Below are 16,523 nucleotides of genomic sequence, written 5' to 3'. Positions count from 1 at the left end.
TCAGTGACGTCAAAATTACGTGACAGCTGCAGCCAATTACCGCGATGATTCACTCCTAAGCGCATGTCCGACTAGTAAATGAAATTTTCATTTTATTATGCAGTATTTAGCTATTTTATTTATGGTTTTCAAGCTTTAGTTTATTGTTAGGCATTTAATTGTGTTATTTTTACCTTAAATTATGTGTATCTTCTGTTTTAAGTTCATCAAAATTGGTATTATTTAGGGTCTTGGAATGGATTAATTCACTTTCCATTATTTGTAGTAGGAAAAATTGATTCGGAGTTCGAACCGCCTCTTGGAATAAATTAAATTCGAAGTACAAGGCACCACTGTATTTTTAAATAAACGAAAATACAGATGCTTAAGTATGATTTTAAAAAATGTAAACATAAATATTGATTTTATAAAATTATATACATTTATTAAATGTATATACATATAATATTTATATTGATAAAATACAAAAAATAATCCTTTTTTATATTAATTGAATTTAATAAAGCATTAAAGTAGCTACAAGCTATATTGTATGTATTATTTACCATATCGCACAATAAAAAATATTCTAGTAAAGTATATTTTTATATTGTAATTCCAGTCATTTCTTCGCTAATTTTCCATAATTTTTCAGCTACTGTGTCATCTGTTGCATTTGAATTTAATCTTGACCTTCGACATTCTCTGCATATAGGGGAAAACAAAAAAAAAAAAAAAAATTGTATAAAAACATATTACAATGAGCATACAACCATATTACAATAAAATTAATAATCTTGTAATTCACCATGTACAGTACAGTCTTTAAAGTAGTCTCTTTGTCTTCTAATTTGGAGTGCTCTTTATAAAGCGGTATATTTTTCGATTTGTACTTACGTATAAAAATGACCCGATTCGTTTGCGAGTTCCTCGGCAACAGCGCAATAAATCGTCGTTTGTGCTCCTTGTTTTGTTGATTTGAAAAACAACTTCGAAGTTATATAAAAAGCTATCGTATAATGGAATCCCGACGAGTCTTTTAAATATCTTCCAAGTTCAGTGTCTACTACTCCTGGATGAAGACAATACGTTGTTACATTTGTGCCTGAAAAAAAGAATAAAAATCTTTCATACAAATATTAAAAATTTATAATTTGAATGAATGAATGAATACTTTATTTGACAATAATTAAATACATGAACAAAACAAAAAGAATCCTCTAACTCAAACTATTTAGTTAGAGGATTCAAACCTCTTATTAAATTTAAATAAATCACAAAAGTTTGAGTTTGAGTTACCGCGCAACATTCTTATGTACTCGCTGTACATATCATTTCCATAGTTACAAAACATGTGAAAACACCATTCACTATATCTACGTGGCTGATTACAGACTGTACACACCGGATATCAAGGAGAGGCGCTCCGCCTCTCCTTGATATAACACAATTTAGCCTAAACCTCGTTATCTGTTTCTTCATCACAATAGAGTATCTACTATCCGTTAGATAACCTGCCATTAATTTATAATTTATTAAATGTGTCGTATGTACTATATTTAATTGTAAATTTTAGTAAGCTCGTCTTTTTTATAATATAATTTTAATATATTATTATAGCTAAAAATTTTAAAATTTTGTGTCTAAAAAAGACGGTCGGATAGTAGAATCTGATGGATATGGTTCGAGACCCAATGACATCCTTACAAATTTTCATGGGTGGCATTCCATTGCGAGTCTACGGAAATCATGATGGGATCGAAATAGTCTCTCTTAATGAACTCGCGGAAAAGAAATCAAAAAAGCAAATAATCACATTCAATTAGACAAATTTTTTGAAAGCGAATTAATTTGTTGTACTGTACATTCAAGTAACGAAACTTATTGACTCACTCGTTAAGGCGAGAGACTAAGACAGTTTAGACAATTGGATCGGACTTAATTCATGAAGAACGATGAAATTCTCTACCGATGGTTAACAATAGATCACTATAGTAAATAATAGGGACTATATAATATTCGAACCTAACTTCCCACAGAAATTGGATTGTTAGGTTAACGTGCAGCTTGTGGTTTCGTGAAATAGTAGACTTTTTTTGCAAAATTTGAGTAATACAATCGTGTTTTCGTATATAAGATTATTTCATCGTTAAAACTTAATTTTGAAAATTATTTTTCTGCTATACATTAATAAGATTCATAATATATTTTCTCATTGGAAATACAAATATTAATATTGCTAATTCAATGAATCATTTGTACAGGATGTACACATGAAAATTCTGTAAATCCTGAAAAACAATTCTCTAGAACTGGTATGAAAGAAAGAGCTACTTGCCTAATATTCTGTTGTTAAAAACGTGTTTTTCGGCCTTTCTTGTTTTAACAAGAAAGGCAAACAGAAAAAATCGACATTTTTATTTCCCTCATTATTTAAGTTAAAAAATATATATTTCAAAAGTGCTTTTCGTTGCTGTAGACCAAAAGTCCTCGCTTATCTACGCTATTACTACATTATTATATTTTTGTTTTATCAGTGATAAGTAGCGAAATAATTGAAATATTTATATTACCCTCTAAACGTTTGGCTAATTCGCGTGTAAAATAAATATTGGCCAATTTACTCTGACAATATGCTGGTATGGGTTTATAATCCTTCTCGGAGTTTAAATCGTCAAACTTTATCTTCCCATCTGAAATGAAAGAATCAAAATAATATCTTAATTCTATATTAATATACTGAACAAACTCACAAATGTTACACAATATACAATATTCAATTTTCAGTTTGAATATGCACATATGTAAGATTATCACACCAATTCGTCAACATTCTACTATAGAATGCAATATAAACCTTATTAATAATACAGATTATGCTGATCAGAATACTATTATTTTAACATAAGAATGGCTAATGAGTTAAGAAAAATTTAATGAAATTTCTTCACGCTTATTCATTCCTTATCATAAGTAAACACTTTCTCGACAATGTAAGAGACTCCTCTGTAATACTCGGCTACAACATTTACCATGCATTTTTTTTTTTCCATTTGATCGCAGTCATATTTTTTTCTTTCACCGAATATATACGAGTATGTGGTCACAACACGATCTTCTTTCCCGAACAGATTATTGGAATTTCCGCAAACTGCTTACACTTTCCATATTGTTGTAACACGTCACGTATTGTAAATTCGATACATTGCATATTGGCACGTGCAACATTCCTAACCGTGTAATCTTCCCATCCACTGAGTAACGTTCAAACTTTTGTCTACTACCTTCGGACCTGTTAGCAGCACTTCCCGCCTTGCCCCGGTTGTTCCCAGAGTCCAGAGTCACCCCGAAACGGCCCCCATGTGTAACTTTCAAGTTTATGTCTTCCCTAATTCAATTTTATTCCTCGAGAGTGAGATCCTTCTCAGAAATGCGAACCATCTCTCCACGCACCACCCAGACATCAAATTTGTACACCCTTTAAATAAATATTTAAACGAGCGCTCTCTACTACTAAATTACACGAGTATCTTGCACAGTATAATATTTTAATTATCACAGAAAATGAACCTATTTAGTTCATGGATAAGCTAATTTTAATGGATATGATTGCGGTTTCATCGTTATTTTATCATACACGTGCATAAAAGTTCCGAAAGGAATGTATTTCTTCTAACGAAAGAATTCATTTATCAATCTTAATTTTGTATAGACAATATTTTTTAGAATCAGAAGAAATTTCTGTAATGTCCCTTGGATAAAACGAAGCTTCATTTTCAAACGAATTGGCACACTCATATTTTACATTTACTTAAAATATTGTCAATTTTTAAAAAATGTATCCTAAAAATGTTTATTGTAATATGCTTTAATTTATAAAACTCTTAATGTTATTAAAAATAAAATTTAAAAATAGAACATATTAGAAATCAACATACATTTATAAGCCATTGATGAAACATTAATGATTCGTGCAGGAGCTGAACTTTTAATGCGATCCAAAAGTAATAAAGTCAAAAGAAAATGCCCTAAATGGTTTACACCGAATTGCATTTCATAACCTTCTTGAGTTTTCTGGAACGGAGTAGCTCCTAACCCTGTTTATAGAAAATACACAGTATATTGAGTAAAATGTTCATTTACTATTGTTATTTTGACAGCACAAGAATAATATTTTTATCACAAACATTATTCAGAACGCAAGAAGTATAACACTCCGTTGAAGAATTTAACGTTAAGATTTCAAAAATAAAACCATGCATTGCAAATTACAGGAGAGATTTGCAATTATTTGAGAATTAATTTTAACAGATTATAATCACTATTGAAAAAATTACTTCACAAATTGTAAGATTGAGAAGCGAACTCGTTGCAATAGCAATGAAAAGATTCCCAATAAAATCACAGTTTAGTAAGATACTGTTCTGTATTAATGCAAAAATTTTTCCATATTTTATCACATATTTCTATAAAATGTTTAGAAGTTGTTTCATTTGAACATTTCCTAATGCAAATACGAACTGACCTGGCGTATTCAATATAATGGCAAACATTATAAAATGGATAATCAGAATGTATTCAGAGAAAGTTAAAGGGACAAGTAAATTACTTCATTAAGCAAGAATACACTAAGCGTTTTCTAGGAAAAGGAAACTGAGCTTCGCGGCGTAGATTTTCCTGTTTTGACTTGACGCAAAGACACAAATGTGGTTATATGCTTCTAACATTCTGTATATAGCAGTTTAAAACCCGCAGATACGAGGGGACGTGCATGTCCTTCGTCAAAGTCGACAAAGACGTCAAGAAATGTTTGAAACACCCATTTGTGCTTGCAGCAGCCTACCAACTCCAGCTACCGTTAAAAGATGCACATGTGCGGCTGCAGGACACATATGTGCGACTTTTCAAAAGTTAATTTCGTCACGACATCGTGCATGTTAAATACCCGTCGTAAAGATCAAAAGAAAAAGCAGTCATAGAGATTAATGTAAATCGACAGCAATCGTAAACTCGATTGATTTGTAGTGCGTGACGACCATAAGTCCATAGGCTTTACATGGCAAAATATGACCTGAAATATCTCAGTCCATAGATCGAATTTCAAAATTTCGGCTTCGTCACGACATAATTGTACTGTACATATTTGCAAAAATTCACGTTTCATGATCGTGAGGTTGCCACGAACTTCGATGACAGACAAAACACTTTCTGACTTATTATTATTATGAAGAGTCCTCTAAATCAGGACTGTCCAACTGGCGGCCCGCGGGCCGTATACGGCCCGCCAAATTATTTTTACGGCCCGCGAGTACATTTTACTATGAATAAATTTATGTTACTAAATTATTATTATTAATATTAAAATTATTTTACTATGTGAAAATTTAAATCTAATTTGAATTTAAAGTAGGTACTATTTAGTTTGCGTAACTTCACTTAACCTGGCTGAATACAGCAGCAATCCGTTTAACGTCTGATGATGGTTAGCTCAACGTTGGCGCCACATATTATATTTGTGATTGGTTGTTTATCTATGATTGGCGCACGTGATGCGCACACTACCCTGCGCTATTTGGTTGATTCATGCAATCGTGCGAGCGCAGTCTTGTCTAGAATTTGTTGAGGGGTGACTGTGTTATAATATTATTAACTTAATTTCATATTTATTTATTAATTAAAATAATTATTGAATATGAGTGCTACTAATAAAAGAAAAATAGACCTCGAAAATCGAGAATTTCAAGATCGCTGGGAGATAGATTATTTATTTATTCTGAACAAGAATGGTAAACCACAGTGTTTGGAATGTTTACAAATCATAGCTGTGTGTAAAGAATATAACTTAAAGCGCCATTATCTTTCCATGCATGAAAAAAGTATCATTCGTACACGCGAGACATGAAAATACCACTAGTGAAAAAAATGAAAAAGCAGCTGGATCATCAAACGAATTATTTTAATCAAGAACCAAAATTTCAAGAAGCATCTGTAGCTGCATCGTTTGAAGTTTGTTTAGAAATAGTAAAGGCAAAGAAGCCATTTTTGGATGGAGAATTAATTTTAAAATGTGCCATAAAAATGGCTCAAGCATTTAATGACAACGAAATGGTAAGAAAATTTCAAACAGTATCACTTTCTCACCAGACTGTAAGCCGACGTGTAAACGAGATTAGCATGCATGTCACTAATAAATTAGAAAACCTAATCAATAGTTGCTGCTATTTTTCGGTAGCATTAGATGAAAGCACAGACATTTCCGATACAAGTCAAATGCTTATCTTTATAAGAACTGTAAATGAAAACTATAATTATTCAGAAACTTTTAAAATTACAATCATTACACGGAACAACAAAAGGTGAAGATATTTACAAACAATTAAAATGTGCAGTAGAGCAGTATGGCGGATTTGACAAGTGCACTGCTATTGTAACCGACGGTGCTAGAGCTATGACGAGCAAAAATATTGGGCTCGCGGGACTTTTGCAAAAAGAAGGAATAACATGTCGTATGTTACACTGTATTATCCATCAGGAGGCATTATGTGGTTTATCCCTACAACTAAAAGACATAATGGACAAGGTTTGCAAAATTACTAATTTAATTTGCGGCGGAAATCGTTCTCTTACACGCCGAAAATTTAAAACATTTTTGGATGAATTGGAAACTGAGTATGGAGATCTGCTTTTACATAGTAACGTTCGTTGGTTAAGTGCTGGAAAGTGCTTGAGGAGATTCTTTACACTTCGAAAACAAGTTCATCTCTTTCTCACAGAAATTGCCGTCGATGAAAATTTGACAGCAAATTTAGTTGATAAAAATTTTATTTATTCGCTTGCTTTCCTAACGGACATTACAAATTATTTAAATATTTTGAATAAATCCTTGCAAGGACAAGATCAAAATGTGTGTTGCCTTTATAAATATGTTACTGGATTTAGAAACAAATTAAAATTGTTAAGGTTTAATTTGGAGCAAAATAATTTATTTCATTTTGAATCTTGCAAAGAGATCTATGAAGAAATGAAAGAATGTAATATAGAAGCGAATTTTAAAATATTTCTACCAAAATTGGATATGCTAATTACAGATTTCAATGAAAGATTTTCTCAATTTGATGATCTTAAACCGTCTATTGATTTATTTTGTGATCCAATTAATATTGATATCAACTCCGTTGATCTTAAATATCAAATAGGATTATGCGACCTGCAGGCTGACCCATTTTTTACATCTCGTGGAGTAACTGGAATAGAAATATTCAAATTTTTAGATAAAGAGAAATATCCAAAATTGAGAGATTTTGGACTTCAAATTGTATCAATGTTCGGAAGTACATATATCTGCGAGCGTGCATACTCCGATATGAAATATATAAAGTTAAAATATAGAAACAGTTTGAAAGATTCCACTCTTGAAGATATAATTAGACTTGCCACAACAAATATTGATGTGGACATAAAAGATATTGTTGCTAAACAATTACGGCCACAATGTTCTCATTAATATGTTACGAATATTTTAAAGTTTTCTTTTTAGTATAAATAAAATATATTTTTAATTAACATAAACTGACTTTTCATTTATCAACCTTCTTGGCCCCCGAAATGTTTGGTGAAGAAAATATGGCCCGCGGGCTATGATAAGTTGGACAGCGCTGCTCTATATTATGGTGGAACTTTTTTGTGATTAATATCATTTGCATTATAATTGCATACTTTTACAATATTGAGATAGAGATTAATAAAAGTTATTTACATACAAATGAGTATTTATAAAAATTTCAATATTTACAGTGTCTCCAGATCAATCACGAAATCACTTCGAAATTAAAAGTCTCTGTAAAGTAAGAAAATGCCGTGAAAGATGTTGATAATAGAATTAATTTCATATTATTACAGGATATTAATTCATTTCTGGAAATCAAAAAGCTGATGTAAAAGCAAAAGCTGTTTCCAAAGACTATAAAATTAATTTAAAATGCATGATTTATTCAAAAATCTTTTTCAAAATATGTCCATATTTACACAATTTTAAATGGAACTGTGTGTTTAAATGTAATAAAAGAAAATTAACTAAGCTATTTTTTCAATCTCAAAAAGAAAAAGTCTTGCCACCAATAGAAAATTTTTATTTTCTCTCTTTCCACAACTATAACTAGACTTACTAATTTTAAATAGTACCTGGGACGTGTAAAGATGGGAGTGAATCATGCACTATGAAAGTTCAAATGTAATGGAAGAGCTAGCCGACTCGCCATCTTGGGGAATATAACACATTTCAGCGGATGGAATCTACAGTAATGAGTTATTTCGAGGATAAAAGCCACTTAGTAAGGGAGATGGACTTTTCGAACTTAAAAGAGTGACTCACCGTCAACCCGATGGTACCTCTCGCTTCTGATGTTACAGACGGGGAAGCACTCGGATTAGGAGGTCAACGACCAGTTTCGGTCCAAGGACGTAGAGAAAACCGAGTCTAAAAACTGCGAGACAGGATGAAAGACCCCACGGTCATCTCCACCCTTCAACCTCCATTCAAAACGTCCAACCGCCTGGAAGTTGTCTTCTCCGCAAATCGCCTAAGTACCGAGGCCAAGACTCCCATCTACGAGTAAGTATCTCATCTTTCGGACCGCGGAGAGTAGAACTTGAGTATGATGTAGAGTGCGATTCTGAAACGAACATTGTACAGTACAATTAGACCTAGTTTAACATATAAGTATTGTATGTCTGTATCAGTAAGTCGGAAGTATCATTCATATATAGAATTGAGTGTGTCTGTAGAAGTTAGTCCAGTAATTAAATGTTGTTTTTTGTTTTATCAGTGAGGATTTAAGTTGCTAATTACTTCCTTAAACCCACTACACGATGCCGACTGAGTCACTCGGCTGTAGTTCAGATCGGAAGCCTTACAGACGCGTAACAGACAGATGAATTATGTGATAATGCTTTCTATTTCTCTAGAAAAAGTAAAAAGTATCACATCAATTTTCAATGTCAAATTTATGAGAATGAAGGCTGTTCAAAGGCTGTTATTTTTCATGCTGTTCACGATATTCAAAAATCACCGAAATTGAGGAAAAATAATTAAGTGAACTTTCTTGTTAACTTCGTTCAAATAATAAAATTAAAATTTAAAAAAACCCGAAAAGTAAATTAAAATGATTTAATTTACGATAACTATACGTATGAATTTCATAAAAAACTTTTCGTGCCTTATGATTAGCTAATTGTAGAAATATAGCACCTATGCTGGAGCAGATTTGACTGTTTTGGCTGAAATATGGTTGCCACAGAGGAATTGTTCACTCTCTACATATAGACTCTCAATCCCTAATTACGTGCCTAATTGACAATGAAATTATGAAGTGACAAAAAAATGAAATAAGACATTATATTAAAAAAGTAAGCGAGCTCCAACGGTCCAGGTGTTAACGCTGACATTATATATTTGTATGGATTTATATTGCATGATCAAGCGTTTGCGAAAGTGGCCCTGATAGCGAGGAAAAAAACTGAGATTATTATGTAAGAACATTACCAAACTTACACACTATCTAATCTCAATTCAAAAGTTTTGGTGATGATTAAAACTAAGAATTCACGGTTAATTCGCACTAGTTCATAAAGAGCACACAAATAGGAATTGCACGTGGGCGCGAGATACCCTTGACAAGTTTCAGGAATTCAGCTAAATTTTAACAATAATAACGCCGGAAATAATCAAATTATTGGATTTAATAATTATAATAATTTCAGTTTGTCTTTTTTAAATCAAACGAACTTTCGTCCTCTACGAGAACGTCAGGGTCACCGAGAGCTTGTATATGGCCCGGCCATTTTTAGCCAATGTTTTTTGAACAGATTTAATACGTGGAACGTTTCCCTATTAATAAAACGCAGTATTAAGAATTTTATATTCTGTTAGTAAAAATAACAATCATTTTATAATGATAGGCACCACTACAGACCCATAAGTTTTCTTTAGGCCCGTGGAAAAATCCCCAGCTCTCCCATATCGACAGCCCTGAAGAACATTCGTAATATAAGTTATCCGCAATTACTTTTGTATTTAAAATAGATTTTGATTTAGTAATTCAGAAAATATAAAATTAAATAGAAAGAGATGCATTAGGCGAAGATAAAATATTTATAAGAACGCGTAAAACAAGTGTTTTTATTAATATTTCAAATTTTAATAACTAAAAAATTCGTGTATCTTGTGAAATTCTGTAATTGTGACTCGCACACGACGTCATAACGTGTATCCAGGATATCCAGGGCATAGCAGGGTCATACTGGTCTTAATGTATCGTGGTAAGTCGAGTGGCAATTTGCTTAGAACACTTGGAATTCTCAAGAAACTTTCTCCTTTTTCCAGGTTGAGGTCGTCCTGCTATTGTAAGATTGCCATCTCGATCAAATATCATATCGAATATGATTTCCAAATAAGTGAACGAGACTAATTATGTAATATTATTACAACAGTGAAAGTGCTACCAAAGTACAGAAAATATAATTCATTTTGTTCATTCATTAGGTAAAGGTGGAGAAAATATAAAAATCCATCCACATCTATATTTTTGTATAAGTAATATAAGTTACTAAATCATAAAAAAATTAGATATATGATATAACGTTGTACAAATATCATCAAAAATTAAATAAATGGTAAATATTAAATGTTTGTGAAAAACAAGAAAGGAAACTTTACCTGCATTATTGATGAGAATGTGTATTTGTGGTTCGGATTTCAGTACTTCTTCGGAAAAACTACGAATAGAATTGAATGAAGCAAGGTCGAGTTGCATAAATTTGATATTGCTATTTCCGGTAATAAACTGAATATCTTTAACCGCATCTTTTCCTTTCTTTACATCTCGACAGGCGAGTATAATTGATGCACCTGGAAATTTTTCAGTTAAATTCTTAAAATCTTATTAAACAGTTTATTAAAATCAGTGTTTTTTTTAATTTGATAGTAAACTCGAAGACAGATCTTTAGAGGTTGGAAAGATTGATTTTTCCACTCAGAATTAAAAAGTTAATTAAAATCAATTTTGGTTTCTTTTACAAAGAAACAAGTGATTTTGAACTTGACAAGTACAGTATATAAATCGTAAATAAAACTTAGACATAAGTTATGTTTTAATTATTTCATATTATAAATGTTATATCTAAAATACTATTTTACTATTATTGAAAATTCTAAAAAATATTCAATATAACTTATTAAGATACAAATAACATCTGAATAACTGAAAAAAAGATTAAATTATGTTTAATATTTTTATTTGAAATTTAATATTTGGGTTTGAGACATTAGACTCTGCAAGACAGTTTCATTCGGCCAGTTTTTAGTTCATCATTTTCTATCCAGTTAGATAAAAATATAACATTCTAAGTAAAGATCGGACATTACAATAAATTAAGCAACTAAATGAGTTATTTTTTTATATATTAAAACTTAGTTTCAGTTATGGAAGAGGACCCAATTACACAGAAAAACATATAAGCATATTTATGAAATAAAGTGTCTGTATTAATTCGTAATTTTCGACCGTTTTTCAAATATATGCTAATTTTTTACACATTTTTTAAAATTTTATAATGTTTTTAGTATTTATTTTACTAATACAAAAGTTATAGGCATCGTCATTTATATCCACTTTGAGGCTATATTTCATGGACTCGATATTATTGTCAATTATTGTAAGAAACACGAAAATCATTTATCGAGTGAACAATTTTTAAAACTTGTTATTTGAAAAGAAAATTGTTGTTCTACAATTTCCTAAAAATATTTCTATTATTTGCAAAAGTACTTTCGGTTTTATTAAATCTGCATTCAGAATGATGAATTTTCATAATAAAATTAATGATATACAATACGAAAACTTTTTGTATACTGTATTTTTTATTGTGTTTATTAATTTTTTTTTCTATAAGTGAAACATAGCATTTCTGTTAAGTCTAGGAATTTCTAGGAGATGGAGGTTTAAAGGTGTCATTATCATTATTGTTGCTCCTAGTACCAATGACTGCTGTTCTTACGACTTATCTAATTAGATCTAAAATTTTCTCCTAAAAGCCAATAAATTAACCTGAGAAATCCAAGATTTATTTATTTTTCTATTAAGCAGAATGTTCAGAATAAATCGTTTTTTAAGATAATTTTATGATTGCAAAACGGGGTTTTTCACGTGAGAAATTTCTACATACTCAGAGCAGATTAGACGCCGAATCTGCTGAGAATGACAAGGAATGTGGAATATATATACAGTATATATATAATTTTTGTAATATTCTTAATAAACAAACAAAGCATGTGAATCTTTCTATCATTCAACTTCATTATATCAGGTAACCAAATGAATACTGTCGTTCATGAAACGTGAATAAAAATGCTTGTATTTTTTGATTAAAATAATTTTCTTTATCATAATATTTACCTTCACATTCCATTTCACTTTCTAAGTAGGAGGACAGTTTGAAAATACCATTTTAATAAATGATTTGAATGACTCCGGAAAAAAAAGAAAAAAAAATCTGTTTGTCACGAATACTTGAACGTTGGCCAAACACTTACAGCAAATTTGTATACAATGAGCAGTTACAGAGTACGTGACAAATTAAGGCTAAAACAGCCATATTTGGAGAATCTTCAAGGTGTTTTTGTTTTTACAAGATAACGTTCACCCATACATTGCAGCAATTACAAGAAACAGAATAATGCAATTGGGATGGGAACTTTTACCTCATCCTTTCTATTCTGCTGACTAAATCTGTCAAATTACCATATTTTTTAAAATTATATTTGGATAATCATATGAAAAACAATTTACAAATACTTAGCTTTAAAAGATGAAATAACTCAATTTTTAATGCTAAAAATGATATTTTCAAGCTGTTCTCCATTGAGAGAGTGTAATTGAATGTGAAGGTAAATATTTTGATGAATAAAATTATTTTAAACAAAAAAAAATCAAGTTTTTTCCAACACATTTTAAAAAATCCAGCAACGAGTTGCTTAATTTCTCGGAGACATTTGGTGGCGCCATCTGTTATCATACAGTATTTTATTTTAAAAAACTTATATTTTTAATTATTATAAAACGGCAAAAACCTTAATTTTGAGGATAGAATGGGTTTTATAAAAAATTGTAAATGCTAATAACGAGTAAAATCTTCATTTAAGTCTGACTCTACTGGAGATCCACACTACCCCCATTATCACCCCACCCCGTAGACCAGGGGTGGCCAACTTTTGTGTACATAAGAGCTACTTTTTATCTTAAAAATATGTCGCGATCGACTTGTTGTCATAGGCATAGTCTAAGTGGGGAGGGAAAGGTGTGAAATACGTACTATGTTTATACACTGTTTCAGTACAACGTGTACTCCCACGGGGTATGGGTAGATAAGCAAAATATATGTTTAAAACTATTTTTTATTTTTTAAATCACTTATTAAGTTTTCGAGATATAGGTTCATAATGAAAATAAATTTCCAGACTCAACTTTTGATATTTGCAGCTACGAGTTCATTCCGTACAGGCGGTACCTAAAAAATTCGATTTTTCGACTCTTTTACAAGATAGATTTTTAGTAATCTAAAATATAATATATATATATATATATATATATATATTTATCAATTGCAATGTATAAGTTGTGATACTATTTGTTCGTAAATATGAAAAAGTTGTTATAAAAATGCACAGTATGGCTGATAATTTGATTATAAGATTTCACTTTCGCGAGTTTTTTTTAGCCAGGAAAATCTATCGTTTTTAGACTTATTTTTTGCTAATCTATCAATAACTCGCAGGAGTGCACCTCGTACTGAAACACCCTGTATATCTACCTACGTAAAAAATAACATAATTATTTAACGGACCAATAAACTCACGTCCAGGGAAATTAAATAACATGAGTAATTATTAACAATATTTATTAATTCAAATTAGCTACAGATAAAGACAGATTTAGAATTTATTTTATTACCTTAATATTAATGGGAGGATTGAGTTTGTGTGTCTCTAAGCAAGGAGTCATAATTAGGTATTTATCCTGACAAAGATGGTAATAATGAGTCTTCAGTATGGTAATCAGTCAGGACAGAACGTTGTTTATTCTTCGTTAACTTTAAGTATGAAAATGCCGATTCACACAGGTATGTAGATCCGAAATAGGAATAAATATATTCGATGATACTGGGATATTTTTCTCGGTTGACGTACGACAGTACCGAATATTCAAGCTAAATGGCTGTGTTTTTCTAGGAGTCGCGTAATAACTGCATGCATACTGTTGCGTTTGCGAGTTACGTTCACACGTTGCGTTCGGTTACAAGTGTAACACATTAAGTCAAGACATCGCGAGCGATCGACCAAAATGGCTTCGCGATCGACTTGTTGGCCACCCCTGCCCTAGACCTCTAATCACCAAATTTAATAGCATCAATCCCCTTAATAAACAAACTCCGTGAACAATTTCAGAAATTTTCGACAAAAAGCACAGGAGTTATTAAGCTTCAAACAGGGTAAACAAAACCATGCCCCCCACACACTAACATCCATACATACAGAAACAAACCCCCGAATATTTTTGCATTTCTCGACATTTGAAGGTGTCCCGAGTCCGAGAATGTAAAAACTTGGGGATCATTTTTTTGACCGATCGCCGTACTTTCCTTCTGTTAGTATATATAACAACCGGAAAAGTAAAAACAACATTATTTATTTGGTTACGTAATATTAATTACTGCACTTCAATTCGATAATAAAAATTATTGAGTTTAATTGAGATACAAATTGATTCCTGTCTATTTAATTGAAATTAAAAGAAAATGTATAAAAAACATTTAAATGACATAAATTTGTGTTTATTTAAATGAAAATATAATTATCACCTTGTACTCAGAAATATTCTTTAATTAAAAATAATAATAATAATTAAAATTTATATATTATGCTTTATACAAGATTAATATACAAACCTCTTCTGGACAGGTCTATTGCCGTTTCTTTTCCAATTCCTGTGTTACCTCCCGTAATGATAACAGTTTTACCATCCAATCTATTAAAACTATGACAGGATTTTCCAGATAACCACTTCTTTAATAAAGCAACGCTAGCTGCTGAAATATTACAATAAAAATTTTAACGTTAGAATACATCCGATTTTTTGTGCAAAAATTATTTTAAATGACACTTAGAAAAATCATTTTTCTCATTTTACAACAGATTTTCTGTGGATTTTTCAATAATTAATATAAACATTCACCATTTTGAATATTTACAAAACGTAAATGATTAATGCAAACATGAAAAAATTGAGTAAATCTCTGCCTTTTATCAACATATTTTAACGTTTCTCGTTACTTTGTTTCATCAAATAATACAATTTTATTGTCCTATAACGTAAATTTTCATTTGATCCTCTACATAATTTTTTTAAAGTGAAGAATGAAGTGTATCATTTTAAAATAATTAAAAATTAATAAATTATTTTCAAAGTTTATTTTAAAAATTATCAAGTTCATAAATTTAATTTTTAGGATTCTCTTTAAACACTTCTGTTAATATCCAAATCAAATTTTTATTATCCGGAGTTGAATGATACGTTATCAGATACAAAATAACCTTTTAGAAAAGCAACATTAGATTTAACTAAAATAGCATTGGATCTCTCTCGAAGACATTAAACGTCTCGATAATTTCGAGTTGGAGACACTATTTAGAAGGCCTCGCAAATATTGTACAATAATCGTTTAACAATAGCCTAATTGCCATTTATTCTTTTAATACATAAATATTAGACGTCTGTTTATCGGGATAACAACTTCTAAAAGGCAGATATATTTAGCACAAAGTACATTCTAAATTTAGATGTTGACTTGCGATTAGAAAAATTGAATTGATTTTCACCACTATAATTGAAGGTAAAATGTTTAAAGAAATCTTTACTTACCAGTAAGTACAATTATTGTTGTTTGAATGGGATTATTTGTGAAGTAGTTCCTAAAATCGAGAGAACGAAAAATATCCATGACTGTTTAGTTTTTATCTGTAACCTGATTATGTTCCATGTGACTAACTGCAAATAAGATTTAAAAAAAAAAAAAAAAACGTCTATCTTTTAAAAACATGATACGTCGCCACTAGATGGAAATACTGGTAAGTCTAGTTTTTGCTACGTGGAAAAGAAAATACGAAGAAACATTAATGTCTTCATTGCACAATCTAAATATATAAGCCATTGTCGTGTCACGTCTGTAACGGTATCCACTAACGTCCCTAACCCGATACACACCCTGATTTACACACCTCCTCTCCACCGAGTCGGACCCACCACGTGGCAAAGGGGGGAGGGCAGAAAAAGACGTAAGGATTTTTCTAGATTTTTGAAGTATATTATTTTTATTTATTTCAATTATTTTGAATAAAGAATATCTTCACTTTCTAATATAGTAATCTTGTTTGCTGTTTGTGTATTGATTTATTAAGATTAGTTTTTAAGATAAAGAATTGTATAGCCTAT

General features: G+C 30.8%; 1 protein-coding gene across 5 annotated transcripts; it reads right to left on the bottom strand.

Annotated features, from left to right (window-relative positions):
• Nucleotides 1-537: 537 nt before the first annotated feature.
• Nucleotides 538-16,232, bottom strand: LOC136982367 (retinol dehydrogenase 12-like). Of its 5 annotated transcripts, none has more exons than XM_067278843.1 (7): nt 15,954-16,232; nt 14,980-15,120; nt 10,694-10,885; nt 3,918-4,076; nt 2,553-2,672; nt 877-1,084; nt 538-684 (listed from the first exon to the last, which is right to left on the bottom strand). In XM_067278843.1, exons 1-7 carry the CDS (start codon nt 16,030-16,032, stop codon nt 585-587), a joined length of 999 nt encoding a protein of 332 aa, XP_067134944.1. In that variant the 5' UTR covers nt 16,033-16,232; the 3' UTR covers nt 538-584. The 5 variants fall into 5 exon arrangements, with proteins under 5 accessions (XP_067134944.1, XP_067134945.1, XP_067134946.1 ...); XM_067278844.1 differs by having other exon boundaries at nt 14,980-15,117; XM_067278845.1 differs by lacking the exon at nt 15,954-16,232 and adding an exon at nt 15,654-15,830.
• Nucleotides 16,233-16,523: the final 291 nt, after the last annotated feature.

Source organism: Centruroides vittatus, unplaced genomic scaffold (assembly GCF_030686945.1).
Source record: "Centruroides vittatus isolate TY-2023 unplaced genomic scaffold, ASM3068694v2 contig_824, whole genome shotgun sequence".
NCBI lineage: Eukaryota > Metazoa > Arthropoda > Arachnida > Scorpiones > Buthidae > Centruroides > Centruroides vittatus.
This window is presented reverse-complemented; position numbering and strand designations above follow the sequence as displayed.

Excerpts from the sequence above, each read along its gene's own strand:
- LOC136982367 (XM_067278843.1), bottom strand. The coding sequence starts at position 16,032 with ATGGATATTTTTCGTTCTCTCGATTTTAGGAACTACTTCACAAATAAT. Across the intron at positions 4,077-10,693 it reads CATTCTCATCAATAATGCAG|GGTTAGGAGCTACTCCGTTC; the intron begins GTAAAGTTTCCT and ends TTCTATAAACAG. Across the intron at positions 685-876 it reads GAATCGGGTCATTTTTATAC|AGAATGTCGAAGGTCAAGAT; the intron begins GTAAGTACAAAT and ends CCCTATATGCAG.